This window comes from Pleurodeles waltl, chromosome 2_2, assembly GCF_031143425.1.
Source record: "Pleurodeles waltl isolate 20211129_DDA chromosome 2_2, aPleWal1.hap1.20221129, whole genome shotgun sequence".
In the NCBI taxonomy this organism is placed as follows: domain Eukaryota; kingdom Metazoa; phylum Chordata; class Amphibia; order Caudata; family Salamandridae; genus Pleurodeles; species Pleurodeles waltl.
This window is the reverse complement of record NC_090439.1, coordinates 1,192,212,811-1,192,239,385: the sequence shown is the minus strand read 5'-3', so window position 1 is coordinate 1,192,239,385 and position 26,575 is coordinate 1,192,212,811. Positions and strand designations below refer to the sequence as shown.

The 26,575-nt window shown below is 47.5% G+C and overlaps 1 protein-coding gene across 1 annotated transcript in view; it reads left to right on the top strand.

Moving 5' to 3' along the window:
* The window catches only part of LOC138279281 (pepsin A-like), a 151,865-nt gene that overhangs the window by 79,918 nt on the left and 45,372 nt on the right, over positions 1 to 26,575 (top strand). The window contains exons 6-8 of the mRNA XM_069219393.1: positions 5,069 to 5,185; positions 15,098 to 15,242; positions 20,958 to 21,056. Coding sequence (XP_069075494.1) covers positions 5,069 to 5,185; positions 15,098 to 15,242; positions 20,958 to 21,056 — 361 coding nt within the window. The remainder of the gene's footprint in view (positions 1 to 5,068; positions 5,186 to 15,097; positions 15,243 to 20,957; positions 21,057 to 26,575) is intronic.

Genomic DNA, 26,575 nt, shown 5'->3' with positions numbered 1-26,575 from the left:
GACCACTGGGATCATGGGATTGTGCCAATTATGCCAGGATGGCATAGAGGGGGCAATTCCATGATCATAGACATGTTACATGGCCATATTCGGAGTTACCAATGTGAAGCTACATATAGGTAGTGACCTATATGTAGTGCACGCGTGTAATGGTGTCCCCACACTCACAAAGTCCGGGGAATTGGCCCTGAAAACTGTGGGGGCACCTTGGCTAGTGCCAGGGTGCCCTCACACTAAGTAACTTTGCACCTAACCTTTACCAGGTAAAGGTTAGACATATAGGTGACTTATAAGTTACTTAAGTGCAGTGTAAAATGGCTCTGAAATAACGTGGACGTTATTTCACTCAGGCTGCAGTGGCATGCCTGTGTAAGAATTGTCAGAGCTCCCTATGGGTGGCAAAAGAAATGCTGCAGCCCATAGGGATCTCCTGGAACCCCAATACCCTGGGTACCTCAGTACCATATACTAGGGAATTATAAGGGTGTTCCAGTAAGCCAATGTAAATTGGTAAAATTGGTCACTAGCCTGTTAGTGACAATTTGAAAGAAATGAGAGAGCATAACCACTGAGGTTCTGGTTAGCAGAGCCTCAGTGAGACAGTTAGGCATCACACAGGGAACACCTACTTATAGGTCACAAACTTATGAGCACTGGGGTCCTGACTAGCAGGGTCCCAGTGACACATAACAAACATACTGAAAACATAGGGTTTTCACTATGAGCACTGGGCCCTGGCTGGCAGGATCCCAGTGAGACAGTGAAAACACCCTGACATACACTCACAAACAGGCCAAAAGTGGGGGTAACAAGGCTAGAAAGAGGCTACTTTCTCACACATGGTCTCTGCTCTACAGGTAGCAGGGAGATCTCCTTCAGAGTGAGCGTCTCACAGAAACTTGACTTCACTGCCCTTGAACCCTGCACCACGCAAAGGTCTCAGATCTGGAGACAGCAGGAAGAAGGTCTCTTCCAGAGTGAGCGTCTCACACATGCTTGACTGCACTGCCCTTGAAACCTGCACTGCTTCATTGTCTCAGCTCTAAAGATAGCATGGAGGTCTCCTCCAGAGTGAGCGTCTCACACATGCTTGACTTCACTGCCCTTGAAACCTGCACCACGCAAAGGTCTCAGATCTGGAGACAGCAGGAAGAAGGTCTCCTCCAGAGTGAGCGTCTCACACATGCTTGACTTCACTGCCCTTGAAACCTGCACCACGCAAAGGTCTCAGATCTGGAGACAGCAGGAAGAAGGTCTCCTCCAGACTGAGCGTCTCACACAAGCTTGACTTCACTGCCCATGAGCCCTTCACCACTCCAAGGTTTCATTTATGGAAGTGGAAGAGGAAACGTCTCCGCCAGAGTGAGCGTCTCACACAAGCTTGACTTTACTGCCCTTGAAACCTACACCACGCAAAGGTCTCAGATCTGGAGACAGCAGGAAGAAGGTCTCCTCCAGACTGAGCGTCTCACACAAGCTTCACTTCACTGCCCTTGAAACCTGCCCTGCTCCATGGTCTCTGCTCTACAGGTAGCAGCGAGGTCTCCTCCAGAGTGAGCGTCTCACAGAAACTTGACTTCACTGCCCTTAAAACCTGCACTGCTTCAGGTTCTCAGCTTTGAAGGCTGCAGGAAGAAGGTCTCCTTAAGAGTGAGCGTCTCACACATGCTTGACTTCGCTGCCCTTGAAACCTGCACTGCTCCATGGTCTCTGCTCTACAGGTAGCAGGGAGGTCTCCTCCAGAGTGAGCATCTCACACAAGCTTGACTTCACTGCCCATGAGCCCTGCACCACTCCAAGGTTTCATTTATGGAAGTGGAAGGGGAAACGTCTCCTCCAGAGTGAGGGTCTTACACACGCTTGACTTCACTGCCATTGAAACTTGCACCACGCAAAGATCTCCGATCTGGAGACAGCAGGGAGAAGGTCTCCTCCAGACTGAGTGTCTCACACATGCTGGACTTCACTGCCATTGAAACCTGCACCACGCAAAGGTCTCAGATCTGGAGACAGCAGGGAGAAGGTCTCCTCCAGACTGAGTGTCTCACACATGCTTCACTTCACTGCCCTTGAAACCTGCACTCCTCTAACTTCTGAGCTCTAGAGGCTGCAGGGAGAAAGTCTCCTCCAGAGTGAATGTCTCACACATAGTTCACTTTATTTCTCTTGAAGCAAGCACCTCTCTAAGTTCTCAGCTCTGGGGGCTGCAGGGAGATGATGTCCTCCAGACTGAGCGTCTCACACGTGCTTCACTTCTCTTCCATTGACGCTGCACTGCTTCAGGTTCTCATATCTGGAGGCTGCAGGGAGAAGGTCTCCTCCTGACTGAGTGTCTCACACATGCTTCACTTCTCTGCCCTTGAGCCCTTCACCACTCCAGGTTCTCAGTTCTGAGGCTGCAGGGAGAAGGTCTCCTCCTGAATCAGTATCTTACTCATGCTTTACTTTACTCCCCTTGAGCCCTGCACCACTCCAAGGTCTCAGCTCTGAAGGCTGCAGGAAGGACGTCTCCTCAAGAGTGAGCACTTCATACAGGCTTCCCTTTACTGCCCTTGAATGTTGCAGCGCTCAAACTCCACTGTGAAGGGTGCAGGGAGAAGCTCTCCACCAGAGTGATCGTCTCACACATGCTTCACTTCCCTGACCCTGAACCCTCCAACGTTCTAAGGTCTCGGCTCTGGATGCTGCAGGGAGAAGGTCTCCTCCTGAGTGACATCTCACACATATCTCACTACACTCCAAGGACTAAGCTCTGGAAGCTGCAGAGAGAAGGTCTTCTCCAGAGTGAGCGTCTCACACATGCTTCCCTTCACTGCCCTCAACCTTGCGCAGCTCCAGGGTCTCAGCTCTGCAGGCTGGAGGGAGAAGGTCTCCTCCAGAGTGAGCGTCTCACACATGCTTCCCCTCACTGCCCTTGATCCCTGCACTGCTCCAAAGTCTCAGCTCTGAGGCTGCAGGGAGAAGGTCTTCACCAGAGCGATCCCATCATATACTCTATAAAGCAGGGTGAGCAGGCAATACCGCAGCTCCCCTAGAGGTCCCTGATTGAAGTCACACCAAGGTCCCATTCTCAGGGGCAGTGTCAAGAGTCTTTCAAGCCTTGAGTCTTTCAAGTATTGATCTATTTTCATGTGCTAGGAAAGTTTCACATGTGAGGGCTGTCACCTACTGCAGCCTACAGAGTTTGGACTTTTGTGACACTGTATCCTCTTGTCCACCTCTTAGCTCAGTTTTGGAACTGGTGGCCTCGGCCTGCAGAGCCTCAGCTCACATGAACTAGAACCTGGTTCAGGATCCCAAGACTCCCATCATCATTAATGTCTGTTTATCAGGTCACTGAAGCACACAAGCTTCCTCCTCCAAGATGTTGGTCTCGCAGGACCACCAAGGCGATCCACATCATAGAAGGTTCACGTCAGAAAAGGTCCACGATACAGGAGGTTTCTGCTGCAGGAGGTCCGTGTCACAAGGAGCCCCATCACAGGAGGTCCACGTCATAGTAGGTTCATGCCATAGGAGGGCCATGCCACAGAAGGTTCACACCACAGGAGGTTCACATTACAGGAGGCACGCATCACAGGATGTTCATGTCACAGAAGGTTCACTCCACAGGCGATCCATGTCACACGTGGTCAACTTCACAGATGATGATGAGAAGCAACTTGTAGATTAATAATCCTTTTATACCTAAAATGGATGAGCAAAATCCTTGCTGTACTCTTCATATGTTTGTGTCAGTGCAGTGACTCACATGGACCTTACTCGTGTTCCACTTACACATGATCTGTCACTGAGACATGACTTCTCCAAGCAGGCTTCAATGGTCTCTTTGGGTTTCCCTCCAGACAGTTAATAAATAATTCTCCTATCACTGTAGGTCACTCATACATATTATGTGCCATCACAGGTCACTTTACTACTCCGTCAACTATCCACTCCTAGATTCCTCCTTGTTGCAAACATAGTTTCAGACTCTCTCTCTACCTCCATTGATATTTGAATCCTGTACTGTTAGGCCCCTCCTTTAACAACCAGAGAAGTTTGAATCTGAATTTGACCAATGCCTTGTTTTAGCCAATGCTAGTTGAAGGTATGCCTGTAGAAGTGCAGTGAACACCCAGCTAGGTGATGACCCCAGCATGATGGCCAGAGGGTAGGATACACAGTAGAGTCCAGAGAGGTGGCTAGCAGGTACATTGCTCTTGGTGGTGTGCTAGGGGTGAAGACCAGAGAATTGTGCTTCTGGAAGAGCTCAATCACCAACTCCTTTCAGAAGGCCAAGGGAGTCAAGGTAGTTCTGATATCGGTGGGAAAGCTGTTCCATGTCCTGAGAGTATCACCTGAAGGTGAGTACAGGTGTCTGAAATTGCCTTTCGATCAGCAAAAAAATGTATGGGTTAGAAAAATCCAAGACTCCATATTGAGAAGAAAGGAGTATTGAGTGGACTGAATAATAAAGACATGACTGTCACAAAATACAAATTCCCATGTATAGCCCTACTAGGACAGAGTTTGGGACATTTTTCTAGTATCTCATTCTGTGAAGCCCACTGAAGATCTGGTTAAAGCTTTACAGCTGCTCACCTCAATCAGATATCAAGAACCAATCACAAACCTACTTTAGTTTTTGAGACTGCCACAAAAGACCAGACCTTTAACTAGGATCAGCAGACATTGAAGCACTGGTGAGAAAACAAGAAAGCGCACTACAGCATTCTGTGAAGTCCGTGGGAGCCGCCATTCAGAGACTGATTACATTAATGGGATCTTCATATTGGAAGGATTAGATTTAGGGGAGGGCTTTCAATGGCCTCAAATGCATCCATGTTCGAGGAGGAACTGGGCAGAAGAAGAGCGGTCCCATCATGGGGTCCAACTCTTGATTCAAAATGTATCCATCCCCTCTAATGCACATGGTTGCTTTGGTGTCCCTACTTGATTTTGCATGATTGTTGGCAGAGAGCTGCACTCGCATACATGATTTGCTGATGTTACATGCCCAAGTGTTTGCTTACAAGTTACAACTCTGTCAGTGGATAAAACTAAAACCAGATTTTATGTGTTGCAGCCATAAGGACACTGGAAGCGTGGTCATCTTTGGTGGGATCGACTCTTCATACTACAGCGGGAGCCTGACCTGGGTGCCGGTCACTGTGCAGAAGTACTGGCAGATCACCATCGACAGGTCTGTAGGACTGGCTTTACCTGTGCTAGGGTGCAGCGGGTGCCTGACATGGGTGTCCGTCACAGTGCAGAAGTACTAGCAGATCACCATCGACAGGTCTGTGGGACTGGCTTTACCTGTGCAGAAGTACTGGCAGATCACCATCGACAGGTCTGTGGGACTGGTTTTACCTGTGCTAGGGTGCAGCGGGTGCCTGACATGGGTGTCCGTCACAGTGCAGAAGTACTAGCAGATCACCATCGACAGGTCTGTGGGACTGGCTTTACCTGTGCTAGGGTGCAGCGGGTGCCTGACATGGGTGTCCGTCACAGTGCAGAAGTACTAGCAGATCACCATCGACAGGTCTGTGGGACTGGCTTTACCTGTGCTAGGGTGCAGCGGGTGCCTGACATGGGTGTCCGTCACAGTGCAGAAGTACTAGCAGATCACCATCGACAGGTCTGTGGGACTGGCTTTACCTGTGCTAGGGTGCAGCGGGTGCCTGACATGGGTGTCCGTCACAGTGCAGAAGTACTAGCAGATCACCATCGACAGGTCTGTGGGACTGGCTTTACCTGTGCTAGGGTGCAGCGGGTGCCTGACATGGGTGTCCGTCACAGTGCAGAAGTACTGGCAGATCACCATCGACAGGTCTGTGGGACTGGCTTTACCTGTGCTATGGTGCAGCGGGTGCCTGACATGGGTGTCCGTCACAGTGCAGAAGTACTAGCAGATCACCATCGACAGGTCTGTGGGACTGGTTTTACCTGTGCTAGGGTGCAGCGGGGGCCTGACATGGATGTCCGTCACAGTGCAGAAGTACTAGCAGATCACCATCGACAGGTCTGTGGGACTGGTTCTACCTGTGCAAGGGTGCAGCGGGGGCCTGACATGGGTGTCCGTCACAGTGCAGAAGTACTAGCAGATCACCATCGACAGGTCTGTGGGACTGGCTTTACCTGTGCTAGGGTGCAGCGGGTGCCTGACATGGGTGTCCGTCACAGTGCAGAAGTACTAGCAGATCACCATCGACAGGTCTGTGGGACTGGCTTTACCTGTGCTAGGGTGCAGCGGGTGCCTGACATGGGTGTCCGTCACAGTGCAGAAGTACTAGCAGATCACCATCGACAGGTCTGTGGGACTGGCTTTACCTGTGCTAGGGTGCAGCGGGTGCCTGACATGGGTGTCCGTCACAGTGCAGATGTACTGGTGTATCACAACAGACAGAGGTGTGTGAAGCTGATTCTCCCTGTGTTAGGATGTATCAGGAGCCTGACCTGGGTGCTGCTAACACAGTAGAAGTACCGGTATATCTCAATAGACAGGTGTGTACAAATAGTTCTACCTGTGCTAGGGTGGAGCGGGAGCCTTACCTGGGTGCCAATAATAGTGTGTAAGTACTGGTATATTACAATAGACAGGCATGTGGGACTGGTATCTATGCTAGGGTAAAGCAACAGTCTGACCTGGGTGCCACTAATCATTCATAAGTACTGGTATATCTCAAAAGACAGGTGTGCGGGACTGGTTCTACCTGTGCTAGGGTGCAGGGGGAGCCTGTACTGGGTGTCCTTCACAGTACAGAAGTACTGGTTTATTACAATAGGCAGGTGTGTGGGACTGGTTCTACCTGTGCTAGGGTGCAGGGGGAGCCTGACCTGGGTGCTGCTAGCAGTGCAAAAGTGCTGGTATATCACAAAAGGCAGGTGTATGTGGCAGGTTCTGCATGTGCTAGGGTGTCCTGAAACAGTCATAGGGACACAGGGCTGCTCCGTTTTGGGTAAATATATATCAGGAATTGGAAAAATGATACAATCAGTGTAATAAATAAAGACCTACACATCGACCCCACTCCTCCCTTACCCTGGTTCCACCCGCAGCCTTGAGCATGGTGGACCTCTCTGGGAGTTTTGAAATGGACACTAGGTGCTAATGCTACTTGCATTTTTGGGTGCAGTGAGAGATATCTTTTTAAAACTTCCTGCACAATATACCCGTTGGTGTTTTCTATTTGCCTCCCCAGGTGCTTTCTCCTGCCGGTTCATGGATGACCAGTTGTGCTTGGATCACCGTCTCCACGCATCCCTAGAATCCACCCTCCCTACAACTGACCTCTGTCATCGTTTAAGTAGATCTCAGTGCACTGAGGCTCTCCCTTCAGTCTATTCAGCTCTGGTGTCCAGTTGGGGTCCAGAGAGTCTAAGGACAGAAAGATTAAATACATCTTTCAGATGCAGATAAGGGTTGAGTCCTTGAGCCCCTTACCTTTAACAATCCCCTGCTTTACTTCCTTCTAACCACAAACTTTCTTCCCTCACCTATTTATTAATCTGACTGCATTTATTTGCCAGAGTCACTGCTGGTGTCCCCCTCACATTCCTGCTCATGCCGCCAATAGCAGTGGGTTGGGATAGCAGCACTCCTGGATGGATTTCCTGCTCTATTTCAGATGACTCAATGGTTTGTGCCCATGGAGTGCCCCTGCTTCCCTTGCATGGATCCCCAGGAGCATGTCCTACAGCTGCTTGTAAACTGGTTACCCCCCTGCCAATCCAGACTGAGGAGACATGCTTTGGGTATTTAACAATATTCTAGATGTGTAATATTTGCTTTTCTCCTTTCACTGGCCCGGCTCTATGCTGTACTGTCAGGATACTGGCTTGTCATAGGCAGACACCATACAATTTCTTTGGACTCCACCATTGCCTTAAGGTCTAGGACCTCAGTGTAGGAGGCTGGCCTGGTCTGTAGTGGGTACCATAGGTTGTCACACCATATACAAGGTCCAGTTATCCCTTATTAGTGAAAAGTAGTCAGTGTCTACAAGCCAGGCTGTCTAGAGGTAGCTGTGTACCTAACAGGAGGGTCTCTGACGTCAGCTGCTGGCACTGGCCATTCAGATGCTCCCAGAGTTCCCTGACCATCCTGAAAACAAGATGGCAGCACCCAGGGACACTCTGGAGGAGCTCTGGTCACCACCCCAGGGGTGGTGATGGACAGGGGAGTAGTCACTCCCCTTTCCTTTGTCCTGTTTCATGCCAGAGCAGGGACCGGGTAGACTGAATTATGTAAGGAGGGCACCATCTATGCCCTTCAAAGCACTTTGAGAGGCTCTGGGAGGGTGGCCCTTCCCATGCCTGTAACACCTATTTGCAAAGGGAGAGGGTGTAACACCCCTCTCCTAAAGGAAATGCTTTTTTCTTCCTTCCTGGGATTGGGCTGCTCAAACCCCAGGAGGGCAGAACCCTGTCTGTGAGGTGGCAGCAGCTGGGGATGCAATGGAAACTTCAGAGAGCTGGTTTGGCAGTACTGGGGGTCCATGGTGGAGCCCCCAGGGTGCATTGAATTGGCCCCACAATATCAGAATCAGATTGGGGGCACAATTTCCAGTTCCTAGACACCTCAGTAGAAGGTAGAAGATGAAGTAAATGATGCAGAGGAGTCCTCTTGGAGTCTAGTAACCTGAATCTGAGGAACCCCCCAGAGGAGAGACCCTCTTTTGCACCTTCATCCAGGTCAGCAGGGGCTCCAGTTCTCCCTGTACTCTTCTGTGCTTTTTGGACTTGCTCCCCTTCTTCTACAGGTCTTCAGGTCCAAGAATCCCCTTTTGGTGTCTTTCAGTCTCTTCTGGTTCTTGCATAATCTTCTGACTCGTGTTCTTGTGTGTTCTAGGTGAGTTACTGTGATTTACTGCTGCTTTCCTTGGCTCTGGGGTGGGTTCTATTACTTACCTTTTTGGACCGCAGAGGAGGAGATGTGTGGAAAACGGGGAGGTGTACGTCGATTTCTCCGGCCGCACACAGACAATGCATCGTTTATTTTCCACGCAGAGAAAGGCTTTGCATCGATTTCCAGTGCACAAGAAGTTCTTTGCAGAGATGAAGTCTTTTTGGTCCTGAGATTTCAAGGAACAGGAGGCAAGCTTTATCTAAGCCCTTGGAGAGCACTTCTTAGCACAGCCAGAGAGCAACAAGGCAGCAGGGCAACAGCAAGGCAGCAGCCCTTCTCAGAAAAGCAGTCCAGGGTAGTCCTTTTGGCAGCCAGGCAGTTCTTCTTGGCAGGTTGCAGGTTCTGGTTGAGGGTTTCTTCTCCAAGCAGTGTCTGTGAATTAGAAGGGTCTACTTCAGAAGTGTCTGAGTTGGTGGGGTCAGAGACCCTGCTTAAATACCCAAATGTGCCTTTGAAGTGGGGGAGACTTCAAAGAGTCCATCCTGTCCGCCAGTGTCCCAGTAGGGGGTGTGTCAGTCTTTTATGTGAGGTCAAGCTACTGACCTTTGACATGTAAGTGTCAGGCCCTCCACCCTCCCAGCCCAGGAAGACCCATTCAATATGCAGATGTATGCAAGTGTGACATCCTGTGTTTGGGGTTGTCTGAGTGAATGAACAAGGGAGCTGTCAACTAAACCTAGCTAGACGTGGTTTGGAGGGCAGAGAAGGATTCAAGGGCCAGATGTAGCAAAGAAACATTTTGCGACTTGAAAATAGCGAGTCATAGCGACTCGCAATTTGCAGCTCGCAAAATGTTCTGCAGAAAGGTGTCTCAGACACCTTCTGCGACTCGCTATGGGGTCGCAAAGACCCACCTCATGAAAATTAATGAGGTGGGTCGCAGTTTGCAACCCCATAGCGAGTCAAAGCACTCACAGGGATGGTGGCCTGCTGGAGACAGCAGACCAACATGTCTGTGACTGCTTTAAAATAAAGCAGCTTTTTTTTTTCTTTTTCCAGCCCGTTTTCCTTAAAGGAAAACGAGCTGCAAAAAGAAAAGCTCCGAAACCATTTAGTTTTGTTTTTTTCTGAGGAGGCAGTGGTCCATAGGACCACAGCCTGCTCTGAAAAAATATTTTTGGGGGCATTCACAAAGGGGAAGCGGTCCCATGGAGACCCCTTCCCTTTTGCGAATGTGTTACCATCCACTTCAAGTGGATGGTAACTGCGAGTTGGTTTGCGACCGCATTCGCGGTCCCAAAGCAACTCTGCATGGCGATGCGGTCGCAAATAGGAAGGGAACACCCCTTCCTATTTGCGAGTCGCAGCCTCAAATTGCGAGTCGATACCGCCTCGCAATTTGAGGTTGTGCATCGCGTTAAGCCTTTTGCAGCTCGCAAACTGCGTTTTTTGCTGTTTGCGAGGCGCAAAAGGCTTCCTACATCTGGCCCCAAGTGTAGAGAAAGGCTCACTTTCTAAAAGTAGCATTTCTAAACTAGTAATCCAACTTCACCATTAAGCAGAATTTTGTATCACCATTCTGGCCATACTAAATATGTCCTGGCTACTTCTTTCAGATCAGGATCTACCACTCAAACAGTATATAAGGGTAGCCCTAATGCTATCCTATGTAAGGAGCAGGCCTCACAGCAGTGTAAAACAAATTTTAGGAGTTTTACACTACCAGGACATATAGAACATACATGTTCATGTCCTGCCTTTTACCTACATAGGACCCTGCCCTATGGGCTACCTAGGGCCTACCTAGGGGTGACCTGTATGTAGAAAAAAAGGGAGTTTAAGGCTTGGCAAATACTTTTAAATGCCAAGTCGTAGTGGCAGGGAAATTGCACGCACAGGCCTTGAAAATAGGCCTGAGACACTGTTAGGGGGCTACTTATGTGGGTGGCACAACCAGTGCTGCAGCCCACTATTAGCATTTAATTTACAGACTCTGGGCACATGTAGTGCACTTGACTAGGGACTTACAAGTAAATTAAATAAGGCAATTGGGTACGAGCCAATGTCACCATGTTTTAAGGAGAGAGCATATGCACTTTAGCACTGATTAGCAGTGGTGAAGTGTGCAGAGTCGTAAAGGCAGCAAAAATGAGGTCAGAAAAAGAGAAGGCGGAAGGCAAAAGGTTTGGGGGTGACCCTGCAGAAAGGCAATTTCCAACAGGTACCCACTACAAACCAGAACAGCCTCCTACACCAAAACAATACAAAAAATAGAGAAAATGTTAATAAATTATTTGACAAAAAAACAACAGTTCAATCCGTAGAACCGCAATTAAGAATTTCAATTTTTTTTAGGGAAATCTATCACTGAAAATATCAGTACCAACAATGGACATCTAGTTGTGCAAGACCTGATCAAAGTCGAAAAATATGTCCGACCATGGTTAGAATGCTGTTCAGATACAGGAATTAGGTCCAGTCAGCACTTACCTTCGGAATTAGAATTGTTTTTGAAGAAAAATTTCTGAGAAGGTAAAGATCAGTGGGGCAAGGCTGTAGGGGAGGTCAAAGGAGGGAGCACCATTGTCATATGGCCTTGGGTTTAAGCTGTGGTGAAGATTTCTACATTTGGATTTAGTCACCGAAATGGAAATTGAAAAACCTCTAGTAGGACAAGGCAGAAGGCAGCAGCCGAAGACAGTACCACAAAGTTGGAAATCCCTATGGCAAAGGAATGCTGAAACAGATTTGCTGCTGTGGAGAAGAACATAGTGAGAGAAGCTGCAAAGTCAACCTAACCGGCAAGGCACCTCAGGTGGATAGTTCAGTGGTTTGTGTTGGAATGTACCCTCTTTCTTGGAATTGTTACCCCCTTTTTCTTCCTGATGTCAGTGTGTTTGACTGTGTTCACTGAGATTCTGCTAACCTGGACCCCAGTGATTATGCTCTCTCTCCCAAAACTCTGTATTTCATTCCACAATTTGCACACTTGTCCCCCACTATAAGTCCCTATTATATGGTACCTAGGTACCCAGGACATTGGGATTCTAGGGGATCCCTATGGGCTTCAGCATATATTTTGCCACCCATAAGGAGCCCAAGCAAAGGGTTCTGCAGGACTGCCAGTGCAGCCTGCGTGAAAATGTGCAAACACCCTTTCACTGCCACTTTTCACTGCACCAGGTCACTTATAAGTCAACCCTATGGCAGGCCCTCCAGCCCAGAGGACAGGGTGCAAAGTAACTGTGTGTGATGGCACACCTGCTCTAGCAGAGGTGCCCCTACAAACTCCAGGACCATTTTCCCAGACTTTATGAGTGTGTTGACGCCATTTTATGTGTACACTGGACATAGGTCACTACCTATATAGGTCACTACCTATGTCCAGCTACATAATGGTAAATCCGAACACATGCGTGTTTGGTATCAAACGTGTTAGAATCATACCCCAAAACATTTGCAAGCATTGTTTGTATGATTCCATGCACTCTGGGGGCTCCTTAAAGGACCCCCAGTATTGCTATTTCAGCCTTCTGAGGGTTTCCAGGCATCTCAAGCTGCTGCCACCTCCCAGACAGGTTTCTGCCCTCCTGTTGCTTGGGAAGTTCAAGTCCAGCAAGGCAGAACAAAGGATTTTGGGAAGGGGTGTTGCACCCTCTCCCTTTGGAAATAGGTTTTACAGGCTGGGGGGTAACCTCTCCAAGTCACTGGCAATGCTTTAAAGGGCACATTTGATGCCCTCCTTACATAAACCAGTCTACACTGGTTCAGGGACCTCCACTCCCTGCTCTGGCACAAACCTGGACAAAGGAAAGTGGAGTGACCACTTCCCTGTCCATCACTACCACAGGGGTGGTACTCAGAGCTCCTCCAGAGGGTCCTTGAGTTTTGCCATCTTGGAGTCAAGGTGTGCAGGGAACTCTGGGAGCATCTGAGTGTTCAGTGCCATCAGGTGACGTCAGCGCCCCCTACTTATAGGTGGTCACCCAGCTAGGTGACCAATCCCTCTTTCAGGGCTATTTAGGGCATCTCTCTTGGGTGGTTCCTCAGATTCGGATTGCCACTCTCCAGCAGGAGTCCTCTGTACACTGCACTTTGACTTCTGACCGAGAACAATGGTATCTGGATGCTCTAGGACCTGGCAAGCTACACCAAAGAAGCAAGATGCCTTCTGCAATATTGTATCCATGGCTCCTTCCAGCAAATGCAACATTTCCCCAGTTGTGCATCCTCTGAGGACAGCCTCTCTATAGCCTGAATCAAAAAGAAGAAGGAATCTCCCTTGGGGTGAAGGAGTCACTTCCCTGCTTCTGCAGGCACCACCTGGAACGATGACCGGCTGCGTGGATCCCCTCTCCTGCATGGATCCTGCATCACGGGTGGTAGAATGAAGTAGTCCCGACAGTCCTCTCTTCAAAATGTCCAACTTGGGTGGAGGTAAGCCTTTGACTGCCCACACAGGACAGTACCCCCATACACCACATCCTTTGCAGCTGCCAAGGCTTGTTGGCATCCTTCCTCCTTCATACATCTTGAAGCTCCAACCCCCAGCACTCCTTCCAGTGATGCATAGCTTCCTGAGTGGTTCTCCGACAGCATGGGAGCCTTTGTCGTAGTGCTGCATGGGCTAATTCTGCAACACTTCTGTCCCCATCATGTGGGACTTCTGTGGGTGTGCCTTGGCTTCTGTGGGCTCTCTGTGTTGCCTAGGGCTCCCTCTGACTCCCACTCCTGAGTACAGTCCATCTGGTCCTTCGTGGTCCCCTGCAGATCCACTTTCTACTAACTACGAGTTTTGCATGTGCCAAAGCTTGTTGGCAGAACTCGACGACGCAAACCAGACTGCAATCTTCCTTACAGTGTAGTACATAACCTGCACCCTCCAGAAATCCATCTTCATCTTTTTGGGTGCAGTGCTGACTCTTCTTCTTCACCTGTGGTTCACGTCTTGCACCTTTATCCTAGTGGGTAGAGGCTCCTGCCCTTCCTGGACTCTTCTATACTTCTTGGACTTGGGCCCCTCCTTCCACAGCTCCTGTAGTCCAGGAATCCACTGTTGGTGTCTTGCAGTCTCTTCTGGGTTTTGCAGTATTTTTCTTTTCTTCTTTATGTGAGTGTTCTTGGAAACTTACTGTGATTTATTCCTGTTTTCCTGGTCGCTGGGGTGGGTTGTGGTACTTACCTTTCGGGGGTTCCTAGTACTCCCAGCTCCTCTCTACACACTCGCTTACCTAGGTGGGGGACTGACTTTTGTAGTTTATTTTTTTAGTATATGGTTTTGCTCCCTATATGGCTATTTCCCTCTATTGTGATCTTCACTAATGACACTGTTTTCTTACTGTTTTATGCCTATTTCTGCATAGTAGTGTATATAACTTGTGTATTACTTACCTCCTAAGTGTGTATAGCATCTTTTGTATTTTTGGTATTTGTGTTACCAAAATAAAGTACCTTTATTTTTGTAATACTGACTGTTTTCTTTAATGTGTGTGAGTACTGTGTGACTACAGTGGTATGGTATGAGCTTTGCATGTCTCCTAGATAAGCCTTGGCTGCTCATCCACAGCTACCTCTAGAGAGCCCGGCTTCTAGACAATGACTACTCTACACTAATACCTGGTATAAGATGTAAGTACCATAGGTACCCACCACACACCAGGCCAACCTCCTACAGTCATGTCCTGCTTCAGACACCAAGGGTCTGAATCTCCTGGGAAGCTCCCACCCATTGATGAGAAGAGCTCAGAGCCTCAAGATCTAGCAAGAGCAGGTGAGGAGAATTGAGTGTTCTTTGTTCCTCCTGCCAGGGATCACCTTAGTCTGCAGCTCCTGTGGAGCCCCTGCTTAGTGATGGAGAGAGCTGTAGGTACAGGTGCAAGCAGGCAGGAGCATTAAGTGTGTTCTTTGTTTCACCTCCCAGGGGTCACCTTGGTCAGTCAGATCCTTTGTCATCTTTTTCTCTGGTTTTAGTTGCTGTACTGTTTAGTTACACTATGGCAATGGTATCTGTAGAGCAAGTTCCTGACATTCTGGTGTGGTAATGATTAGGAGCAGAGAACCCCAGATATTTATTTTAAATGTACTGCTCATATCTTGCACACGTTTGGGCTTGGTACCCTAGACAGCTATGGTCTGTGGGCTTCTGTAGGTACAGAGAGTAAGTACAGATTTGTTAGACTCTTGTAGAAGGACAGACATCTAACCAGGCTTTCCCTACGAGTATATGCCACAAGGTGTGTCAGTCAAGTATGTCTCTCTCCACAGCATCTCCATGAATGGGAAGGTCATCGCCTGCAGTGGTGGATGTCAGGCTATCGTGGACACTGGGACATCAATGATCGCCGGTGACCCCGCATCAATCAGCCTCATCCAAAGCATGATCGGGGCCACTTCAGACCCTTATGGACTGGTACGTCTTCCTCAGATATGGTCTCACAAAGAATGCATAGATATCTAGTTCTTAGCAGTGGTACATGTGTGTGAGTGAGAAACCAATTTAGAAATCAGTGAGTTGGTCTAAGATTTAGGGCTTGATTTAGATATTGGTGGATGGGTTACTCTGGCACATCAGTGATGGATATCGCCTCCTTTGAAATAGAAATCCCATTATAGCCTATGGAATGTATATTTTGGCAGATGGGGTATCCATCACCATTGTGACAGAATAACCTATTCACTGATATCTATATCAAGCCCACAGGGCCTGATTTAGAGTTTGGCCAATGGGGTTACTCCACCACAAACATGACCGATATCCCTTCTGCCGTATTATGATCCCATTTTATCCTATGGGAATCATCACCTGGTGGACGTGATATCCTTCATGTTTGTGATGGATTAACCGTCCGCCCTAAATCGGGCCCCAATTCTGTTATCCACAGTATTCCACTTCATAAAGGGTCTCCAAAGCTGTTGAATGTGTCATGCACTGTAGGATATTAACATTTTAAGAAAAGTTCATAACATCATTTTTTTTAAATAAAAAAAGTATTTTAAATTCTGTCTTAGCATTGAATGCAGTCTGCCTCTGACGGATTTTTATAAGGGGATGGGAGGACACAAAACACAAGGGCCTGCAATATGCCAAAGCCAGGTGTCATGAAAGTGACAGGAATGTCATTAAGTTGTTTGAGTGATATGGACTTTTGTAATGAGAAATCTGTAGCGAAGAAAAGGTTTGTGGGGAAATTATTTTACAAATATTTTGCTGTGGGACCTTTACTTCTGAGGTCTGTGAATATTGTGGCTGTGCTCACTCGTGGAGTGTAGCAGCGTAGGGGAGGGTCACCTGTGGGTGTCCGTGCCTGCAACACTTCGGTGGAGAGATACCTTTCCAGGTGGATTTGATCCTGAGTCTGTGACTTGCTCTCGGATCATTTAAGGACTAGCCACATTTCCACTGACTTGCTGGATTCCATGTAATCTTTCATGTTTCCTCTCTTTGCCATGAGATAATTCCAAAGTTATGTGCTTGTACAGAGAAGGAGGTTCTATCCATGCATTTCTAGAGTGGAGAGGTTTCTTCTGGGAATATCTTTGAAGATAGATTCTAACAGAAGCTGGGCCTTTCCCATGGATGCAAAGCTTAATTTATATAATAATAAGTGCAGGTGCCCACAATTTTCTCTGAAGCCTGCAGCCAGAGCTGGTGATTGCCAGGGTTGACAATTAGTTTTTATTCCATCTAATACCGCTTTCATCCACCACCCAACACTCCCAGTCTCTGTATCTCACTCCTGTGGGTTGTTTTTCATTTCTGCTTTCTCCCTTTCTCACTGTTTTTCATTCTGTTCCTCCTTCTTATCCCCTAATCTGCCTTTCTGTCTCCTGTTCTGGGTCAAAGTCTCATGCATGAAAAATACATCCTGATCCCGTAAAAGGTGTGCTGTGGACCCCACCTGCAACCCTGGCTGAAATTAAGCACTGCATGGATGGCGACTCAGTGAGGCGGGGAGCCTGGCACTGTGAATGGAGGTCTTAGAGGGAAGGAGAGATATGGGGTCTGATTTAGATCTTGGAAGAGGGGAAAAACAAACATGACGGATATCCCGTACACCATGTTACCACATTACAATCCCCATAGGACGTAAAGTGACCATAATACGGCGGGCAGGATATCCATCACGTTTGTGACAGAGTATTCCCCTCCACCAAGATCTAAATCACACCCTTTGTCTTTTTAGTGTTCATGTAAGAAATTGCAGGACCCCAGGTGGAGTCCATTTGCATAGTGGACACAAGACAGAAAGAGGTAGATGGTCGTTTGGACCTTCTGCAGAAACCTCACTGTGGAAAGGTTTGCACCGGAGGTTGATAGAGCAGATCAAGTCTAGAACCCATGATCACTCTTAGGTTTCTCACTTCAGACAGCATTAGGCTGGTGGCTTTTCCATTCTCTTCATTAGAAGACAACTGTTCCAGAAGACTGAAGTTAAAGGAGACTTCCATGTATCCACTGGTTGATAGCTGCAATCCACCCCTGTGATGTTGTGGTACCTTGACATCCCAGCTTTCATCAAACTGAGCCTCCTCATATGGTTGTAGCTTGGCTGGAAGGACGTTAAATATTGTGGTGACCTGATAGGGAGCTGTCAGCATGAGCCTTATGGTGCCCCAACCCTGGTACTGGAGGGTGCTGATGTGAAAGAGGCCCCAGGATGATGCTGGATATGTGGGAGAGGTGGCGGGAGAACCAGTCAAGGATGCTTTCTTTGATGCTAAATTCTACTAGTGTCTCCAGAATGGAAGGATGGAGGATGATGTCAAACACAGCAAATAGAACCATTGCTGGAAATGTAGTGGTAAAGGAAATTTACAGAGAAATCAGTGTATTCTTGCCCCCTTGGTCCCCCCGCCTTTGCATCCCTGTCCTTCCCTGTGTTTGATTTGCTCTTTCGCCCCTTGAGTCCATGATCATGAGCAGAACTTCCTGTACAAGCATGTGCCTAAATGCTAGCAAAGAATTTAGAAACTAGATGTAAATCAGCACTAATTCTGTGTCCATTTGAGGTTAACACCCAGTCTCTTCTTCTGAAAGTAGGTTGTTTTTTTCCAGGACGTAACAGAGAACGCTGCTCTTTTAATCAGTGTTCCTAAAGAGAGGGCATTTCAGATCATTCTCTCTGCTGAAGCCTGATTTCCCATCTTGAGAGGTTCTTTCTGAGATAGTGGGACAAGGGGATGGCCTCAAAGGAGAAGGTACCTGATAATGGGGAGGTGACCGCAATCATAGCGAGGGCTGCAACAACTATTGAGAGTTGTATGTTCTTTAGGATTGGGCCAGGTCGGGGTCTCATAGTGTCACTGTAGGCCCAGAACCATTAACTAGGAGACACAGAGTTGCATGAAAGAGGCCAGACAATGGCATGTTTTGGTCAGTGAATTATTCTTAATTTTGGTCTTGGTGGGCTTAATGTTGCTTTTACTATGGTGTCGTTTTGCCTTAACCACCAGATGGTCTGTGCTGGTGTTTCAGTTACACACTATCCACCAATGTACTCCCTACATCCACCTAGAGGTGCAGCCCAGCAGTTGCTACAACAAATACAAGCTGTTGCAGTGCACACCTTCACTTGCAAGACGCTCTGCCTATGTGCCTTAAGACAGGAATTGACCAGAGGGAAAAAGTGTGGCCATCTCCCATGGAGGGGTAAGGGCTCTGTGGTTCTGTGGGCTCACAGTAGTATCTGGCTGCTTTCTGGCTGCTGTGGTTCATTGAGCTCACAGTATTATCTAGTTGCTGTGGTTCATTGAGCTCACAGCATTATCTAGCTGTTGTGGTTCAGTGAGCTCACAGTAGTATATGGCTGCTATGGTTCAGTGAGCTTGTAGTAGTGCTTGGCTGGTTTAGTTTAGTGAGCTTGCAGTAGTACCTGGCTGGTGTGGTTCAGTGAGCTCACACAAATATTTGGCTCCTGTAGGTCAGTGAGGTCACAGTAGTATCTGGCTGTAGTCGTTTACTGAGCTTGTAGTAGTATCTGCATGCAATGGTTAAGTGAGCTTGCAGTAGAATCTGGCTGCTGTGGTTCTATAAGCTCACAGTAGTACCCGCCTGCTGTGGTTCACTGAGCATGCAGTAGTATCTGGCTTCTGTAGTTCCCTGAGCTTGCAGTAGTACTTGGCTCCTGTGGTTCAGTGAGCTTGCAGTAGTGACTGGCTGTTGTGGTTCAGTAAGCTCGCAGTAGTATATGGTTGCTGTGGTTCAGTGAGATTGCGGTAGTATCTGGCTGCTGTGGTTCAGCAAGCTTGCAGAAGTATCTGACTGCTGTGGTTGAGAGAGCTTGCAGTAATGTCTGGCCTGCTGTGGCTCACTGAGCTTGCAGTAGTACCCGCCTGCTGTGGTTCACTGAGCTTGCAGTAGTATCTGGCTTCTGTAGTTCCCTGAGCTTTCAGTAGTACTTGGCTCCTGTTGTTCAGTGAGCTTGCAGTAGTGACTGGCTGTTGTGGTTCTGTAAGCTCACACTCTTATTTGGTTGCTGTGGTTCAGTAAGCTTGCAGTAGTATCTGGCTACTGTGACTATGGTTCGGCAAGCTTGCAGTATTATCTGACTGATGTGGTTCATGACCTCGCAGTAGTATCTGGCTGCTGTGGTTCCGTGGGCTTGGAGTAGTATGTGGATGCTGTGGTTCAGTGAACTCACAGTAGTATCCAGCTGCTGTGGTTCAGTGAGCTCACAGTAGTGTCTGGCTGCCGTGGTTCATTGAGCTTGCAGTAGTGCCTAGCATCTGTGCCTCAAATAGCTCACAGTAGTTTCTGGCTGCTGTGGTTCAGTGAGCTTTCCGTAGTATCTAGCTGCTGTGGTTTGGTGAGCTCTCAGCATTATCATGCCACTGTGGTTCAGGTAGCTCACAATAGCATCTGGATTCTGTAGTTCACTGAGCTCATTGTAGTATCTGCCTACTGTGGTTCAGTGAGCTCGCAGTGATATATGGCTGCTGTGAATCAGCAAGCCTGCAGTCGTATCAGGCTGCTCTGGTTCAGTTAGCTTGCAGTAGTATCTGGCTGCGGTGGTTTAGTCAGCTATCAGTAGTATCTGGCTGCTCTGGTTCAGTTAGCTTGCAGTAATATCGGGCTGCTGTGGTTTAGCGAGCTGTCAGTAGTATCTGGCTGCTGTGGTTTAGTGAGCTCGCAGTAGTATCTGGCTGCTGTGGTTTGCTGAGCTTGCAGTAGTATCTGGCTGCTGTGGTTTGCTGAGCTTGCAGTAGTATCCGGCTGCTGTGGTTTAGTGAGCTGTCAGTAGTATCTGTCTGCTGTGGTTTAGTGAGCTGTCAGTAGTATCTGGCTGCTGTGGTTTAGTGAGCTTGCAGTAGTATCTGGCTGCCGTGGTTTGCTGAGCTTGCAGTAGTATCTGGCTGCTGTGGTTTAGTGAACTATCAGTAGTATCTGGCTGCTGTGGTTTAGTGAGCTCGCAGTAGTATCTGGCTGCTGTGATTTGCTGAGCTTGCAGTAGTATCTGGGCGCTGTGGTCCACTGAGCTCACAGTAGTGTCTGGCTGCTGTGGTTCATTGAGCTTGGAGGAGTATCTGGCTGCTGTGGTTTAGTGAGCTCTCTGTAAGATCTGGCCCCTGTGGCTCCAAGGACAACAACAATACTGGTCACAGGTTTTACCTGGTTACACTTTGGTACCCCAGGAGCTAGAAAACTGTTCTACCATGGGCATACAAATCCTTTATTGGCTCACGTGAATGATTATTCTGGGGTGCCATTAGGAATATTAAAAGGAATTCTTATGCTCCCACTTTAGAACTATATAAACCTTTTTAGTCACCCCAGAATGCATTGTCTAATGGCTGAGTTCTCTCACTGCACTCACTGATTCAGAGATTCAGCGTGTCCCTGGTTTTGCCTGATGATAATACGGTTAACTTAGCTGATCCTCCTATTATGTTGAGGTCCAGATAATGAAAACAAACTTATAATTGCTAATGCTTGTCTTTGAGTGATAATGAGGCTTTGTTTGAAGTACTCCCTGTGATGTCAGGTTTATTGCACTGTTGACATTGGTGCAGTTAATGCTGTACCCCATCTGCATTAATCAATTATTTGCATTTTGAGTTAAGCCCCACTGCTTCTACTCTTGGAATCCTTGAGCCTGACTCTCTACTGTGTGTTGCTTCTCTCTAGTTCACTGTGAACTGTGCTTCAATCAGTTCCATGCCTGAGATGATCATCACCATTGGTGGGGTCCAGTTCCCAGTACCGGCCAGCACTTACATTCAACAGGTAAGAACTACTGCGAGCCTCTCAGCACCATGCCTTAGATGGTCATCACCAAACATGAAGTTCAGGATGTGGTGTGGGCCAGCGCTTACATCCAACAGGTGAGAGCTTACCCCCATGCTTCTCAGTTCCATGCCTTGAATGGTCACCACCAAACATGGAGTTCAGGACGCAGTGTGGGCCAGTGTCGACATCCAACAAGTGAAGGCTGACCCTCCATGCCTCTCAGTTCCATGTCTTAGATGGTAATCGCCAAACACGGAGTCCAGGATGCAGTGTGGGCAGTGCCTACATCTGACAGGTAAGAATTGACCCCCCCAAGCCTCTCTGCCACATTCCTTGGATAGTCATCACCAAACATGGAGTCCACGACGTGGTGTAGGCCCATGCCTACTTCTAACAGGTAAGAACTGATCCCCCTTATTCCTTTCAGCTCCATGCCTTAGATGGTTATCACAATATGTTTTGTTCAGCACCCAATGCTGGCCAGTTCTTACATCCATCAGGTGAGAGATTGTCACGTTGGCTCTCTTTATCATAATGAGGCTGCTGGATTCAGGCTGCAGCATCACCTGAATATTGGGGAACTGAGTCCAATCCCACACCATGTGACAACTGCCTGCCTCATCCATTTCCAGCCAGCTAACAGCGCCTCATCTCTGCCCAAGAGCAAGGATGATTTGTGCGACCAAGCACATGACAAGATGACTTCTCAGAGAAATCGTAGTGTATCAGATCTCATCCTTTTCTCTCTGTTAAATTAGTCTCACATATGCAAAGACAAACAGAGAGAGAAAGTGGTTCAATACGATTTATTGAAACAACTGCATCTTAGATAGGATGGCACAAATTGCAATGCTTAGAATGATGAAACATATTAGAAGCAAACCAGTGACAAGAAAAGTGAAACACAGGAAAAGTCACACCATACTGTCAATATGCGTAATATATGAGGTTCCTACCTAAGCTATGTTAGAGCACAGCATGATAAGCCCTAATCTGTCCTTCAGGATTTCCCCCCTGGGAAGACATCATCCCCCATACCTGAGCAAGGAAGCCTGTTGTCTATAGAGACACCATCCCCATGTAGGCTGGGGAACCAGTAGTCTCAGCAAGCAGTTGTAGTAAAGTCAATCCGCATGCAGTTGTGGTCATCTGGCTGGAATCCTCCTCTAATGTGCATGGGACCGAGAAATGTTTTTACAATAAAACAGCTGATGTTCTGAGAAAGGTCCCCATGTAAGGATGTATGTGTTTGTGGGAACATTGGTGATGAAGTGTACCACTTGTGCCGGCAACCCTATCTCGCTGCAGCCTTGAAGAAAACACAAAGTGAAAAGAATGTCTTGCTGTGAAACAATGTTTTCCTAAGCAAAAGAACAACTAGATGAAGAAAATAAAACAACACCACAAATGTGCCCTATTCTGAAATAATAAAAGATGAAACAGAATAAATTGTAACTGGACTAAAGGACACAAGTGGCAGGGCTAGTTGCTAAAATAACACGCCCAGAGGCATCACTAAAATGGCGATACAAGAAGATGACCCCCCTGCACATGCTTGAGATGGTGATCACCATCAATGGGATCCAGGACACAGTGCTGGCGATTGCTAACATCCAGCACCTAAGAGCTAACCCTTCATAGTGCCTCTCAGTTCCATGCATGAGTTGGTCATCACCAAACATGGGGCCTGATTCACAAAGGTAAACGTATAGCAAAGTATATGTTTAAACCTAAAATCTAACTTTAATAGTAGTAAAGTTAGACTTTTGGTTCAAGTGTTGACTTTTGGTCTAAGTTTACTTTTGTGAATCAGGCCCAGATAGGCCAGGGCACTGTGTGGGCCACTGCCTACATAAATTAGATAAGAGATGACCTCCTAGTGCCTCAATCTGCTTCCATGAGCCTCTATCCGCTCCATGCCTGAGATGGCCATCACAAATGGTGGTGTTCAGTGTGGGGTACAAGGCAGCCTCTACATCCAACAACATTCAACCCCCTATCCCACACCTCCATCAGATCCATGACTGAGATGGCCTTTGCCATCACTGAGGTCCCGTAGATGGTGCCCGCAAGTGCCTGCATCGAGCCAGTAAGAGTCAGCTCCACCTGCACCTCCATAAGCTCTAAACCTGCGATGGTTTCACCATCAGCGCGGTGCTGGACTCAAAGCCGGCTAGTGCCTACATCCAGCAGGTGGGAGCTGAACCCACACCCCGCTTGTGTAAAACAGCAATTGAGATTGTTCATCTACTGTTAATGCTAGTATCTTTAGCCTACTTAATGATATACCCCTGATGCACTCCTGCTCTCACAAGGTTAGCAGGGTGGCTAATAACTTCAATATCTGTCCAAGACATGTCCCAATCTGCCTGAAGTTGAATTCTGACAAAACCGAGGTATTACTTCTTGGAAACAACCCTGATTTTTGAAGTATTTCTTGGTGGCTGGAAAATCTTGGTCCTATTTCGTCCCCTGTTAGCAAGCTAGAAATTGTGGGGGTGCTATTTGATGATCAGTTGGGCTTTTCAGATCAGATCAATTCCATCACTTCATCTTGTCTTCATCTGATTAGAATGTTGAAAAAGACTTTTCCATTTATCCCTTATGAGATGCAAAAATCTGTGGTGGTTGTCCTCATACTACTGAGGATTGGTTATTGTAATTCTTTGTACTTGGGCATGAACAAGAGGTCACAAGCTAAGCTGAAATCCTTACAAAATGCAGTCGTCCATCTGCTCCTCAAAGTTCCCAAGTCTAGCCCTATAACTAACAAAATCCGGGATTTACATTGGCTGCCCATCTTTGACAGAGTAAAGGTGAAGGCCCCTTGCATTACGCATCGAGCGCCAGATGGTACAGGACCTCAGTACTTACAAAATATTTTTAAATGATACACACCACCACTTCATGCAAGAAACTGGTAGCCGTACCCAGATCAATAAAACACAATGCGAAGGCAAAAGGTTTTCTTCCTTGCCTGAAAACTCTGGAACTCTTTGCCAGTGTCCATAAGATCTCAAGCTAATCCCACCCTTTTCAGAAAAGGGTTGAAAACATGGCTCTTCAGCTCGCCATGGTGAGCCTGTAAAGGTCTGTGCCCCCCTTACTCACTGCTGCCCACCCTACATGAGGTATTGTGAGTCCCCGAAAGGATGTTTCTCTGTTATTCACCTACTTGCAAATTGCTGTGGACACTACACTACACTACACATTGCTACACTATGTAGATCACAGCTTCATGCACGTGTGACAGGTTGCATCATTATCGAAGAAAGCATAGACCTGGCTTTTCCAGACTTCACTGCTGCAGACCAGCCTCAGACATCCTCCCACACTGAGAAATAAAGAAGAGCCTTTGAGACAAGGGAGTCAAATGTGCTTTGCTCTTCCCTCCTAAGCTTAAAATCATGGTTGTATGAAAACCTCTATTTCACAGATCACAAGATGTGTGGTACTGGACAGAGAAACACAACCTGAACCCGCATGAGGGCAACATGCTGACCAGTCAGCTGCCCAGAAAGAGATGTGGGAAGAGACTCAGAGCATGGGGCTCCACTTTCTCACAGGCTAAACTGGAAAGAAAGAGGGCAGCGGCAGCAAACCTAAGAGAAGATCCTAGGACTGATGGCAGCAGTTATTCCACAGCAGGCAGCCAGACCAGGCTGGACTGGCCGAACCGCGCATCAGGTGTTTCCCCAGGGGGCTGAAAGAGTAGGGGGGCACTTCTATTACTGTGGGACGGTTTTGTAGATCTGCAGCACTTTTAGAGTTCCTTGTAAATTCAACAGTTTTCAAAGGGCAAGAATAAAAGTGCCAAGATAACTTGGGTGATTAATGCACCTGCTGGAGAGAGGTAGGAGTTTTATCTAGTGGCAGTTTTCACTCATCTAAGGAAGCACAGATGGTTAATTTGCCTGCTGCACAGAATGTGTACTATGCAGATTACAGAACCGTATTTTATGTGCTTAGCTCAGTGGAGATCCTTTTGTTACTGTACAGTTCATAAATTACTATCATAATCTAGCGCAGTGAACTGTGAATTGCCATCAAAGCGCTGCATGGAAATGCATGATACATGTTAAAAAGTTAAGTTCTTTCCCAGTCTTTAATTATCCTTGTTTTGCCAAAAAGGGTTTGGGTAGAAATAAATTGTTATTAGTATAGTTAACCCTAACCCCTTTGTTACGTTCTTAATCCTGAGTTTATGCTTTCCAAGACCAAGCGCTCTTAAAAATGCCTACTAGTGTGGATGACATGTAAATCCTATACCTTGTAGTCCCCTTTGCCGTATATAACATTTTCTATACACTGATTTATAACGTATGATTCATTGCCTCTGTATGTGTGTGTCATGTAAAGTGCTCAAACACCCTATGCTGGTATGAGGTGCTATAAAACAAATGAAATACATGTGAGACGGGCTATGGAGAGATGAGAGGGACTGTTTGAGGGTGATTGTGAGGGAATCATTGAAGTGCCCCAATGAAGATTGCTGCATCCTGGTGCACTCAAGGTCATCATTTACTACTCATTGTAATGGTCAGTCTCACTCGCTATGCACCCTCTGGGATTGGTCTGACAATATTTTCAAGGGCTGCTTTAGGTTCCCATTCTGACCCTGCAGCCATAGCACGGGTACAGAACAATCAGCACACACTAAAAGCTAGAGGTGGGACAAACATTTCATTTAAACGGTGGAACTGGCAACATTTTGTCAATCCGCAATACTCTTGTAATACAGAGTTCCGGCCAAATTTCACAAATTGCCGCAAGGTGGGATTTTGTATTGTGCGGAGCTCCAGAACAGTATGTTGGTGAGCAAGATTTGGCATCCCATAGTGGGATGTATGGTCGCAAGGAGGACATCAGACAAGATTTTTCTAATGTAGGCACTCTCAGGCCGTCATGATCATTCGCAGTCAGTAAGTTGTTGCTTAAGTGCAAAATCCACTCTTAGTTTAGCAAAATCAACTTTCTTAGCTGCGTCCTCTGGCGCACTGTGTGGTGCCATTTGCGCTGACTTTTCGGTGTGAAATCTGTTTCCGGCGTGAAATCACAGTGTGAGCAGCATAACATGCCTATTTCCACGTGTTGGCAGATCTCCGCAGAATTTCACAGAGTTTTTATGTAACTCAGTGGAATTTCGCTGAGTCCAATTCTGGGTGTTCCGCCCACCCATACCTTGTGAAGAAGTAACTCCCAAAGCAGCAGATAAACTCATATAAAGGAGAGTAAAGACCACTCTGGTGGACCATTGATCACAGCAGCCACATCTGGCCGAGCTGAGGTCAGTAGGAGAGCCCTAGGTGGAAGAGACTGGCAATATTACAATGACTGCTGAAGGTGACCAAGGGTGTGAAATGCTTTGGTTCAGCCACCTCCCCCTTTACTCACAGCACATGACCAGGTGCCAGAAGTGGGCTTTGGCAGCAGAATGGAACTGTAGTAAAAGATGATGGTTTGGATGGGGGCTTTTTCCCTACTGTTGAGCCTGGGTACAGTAGGGGTTCTGTTCT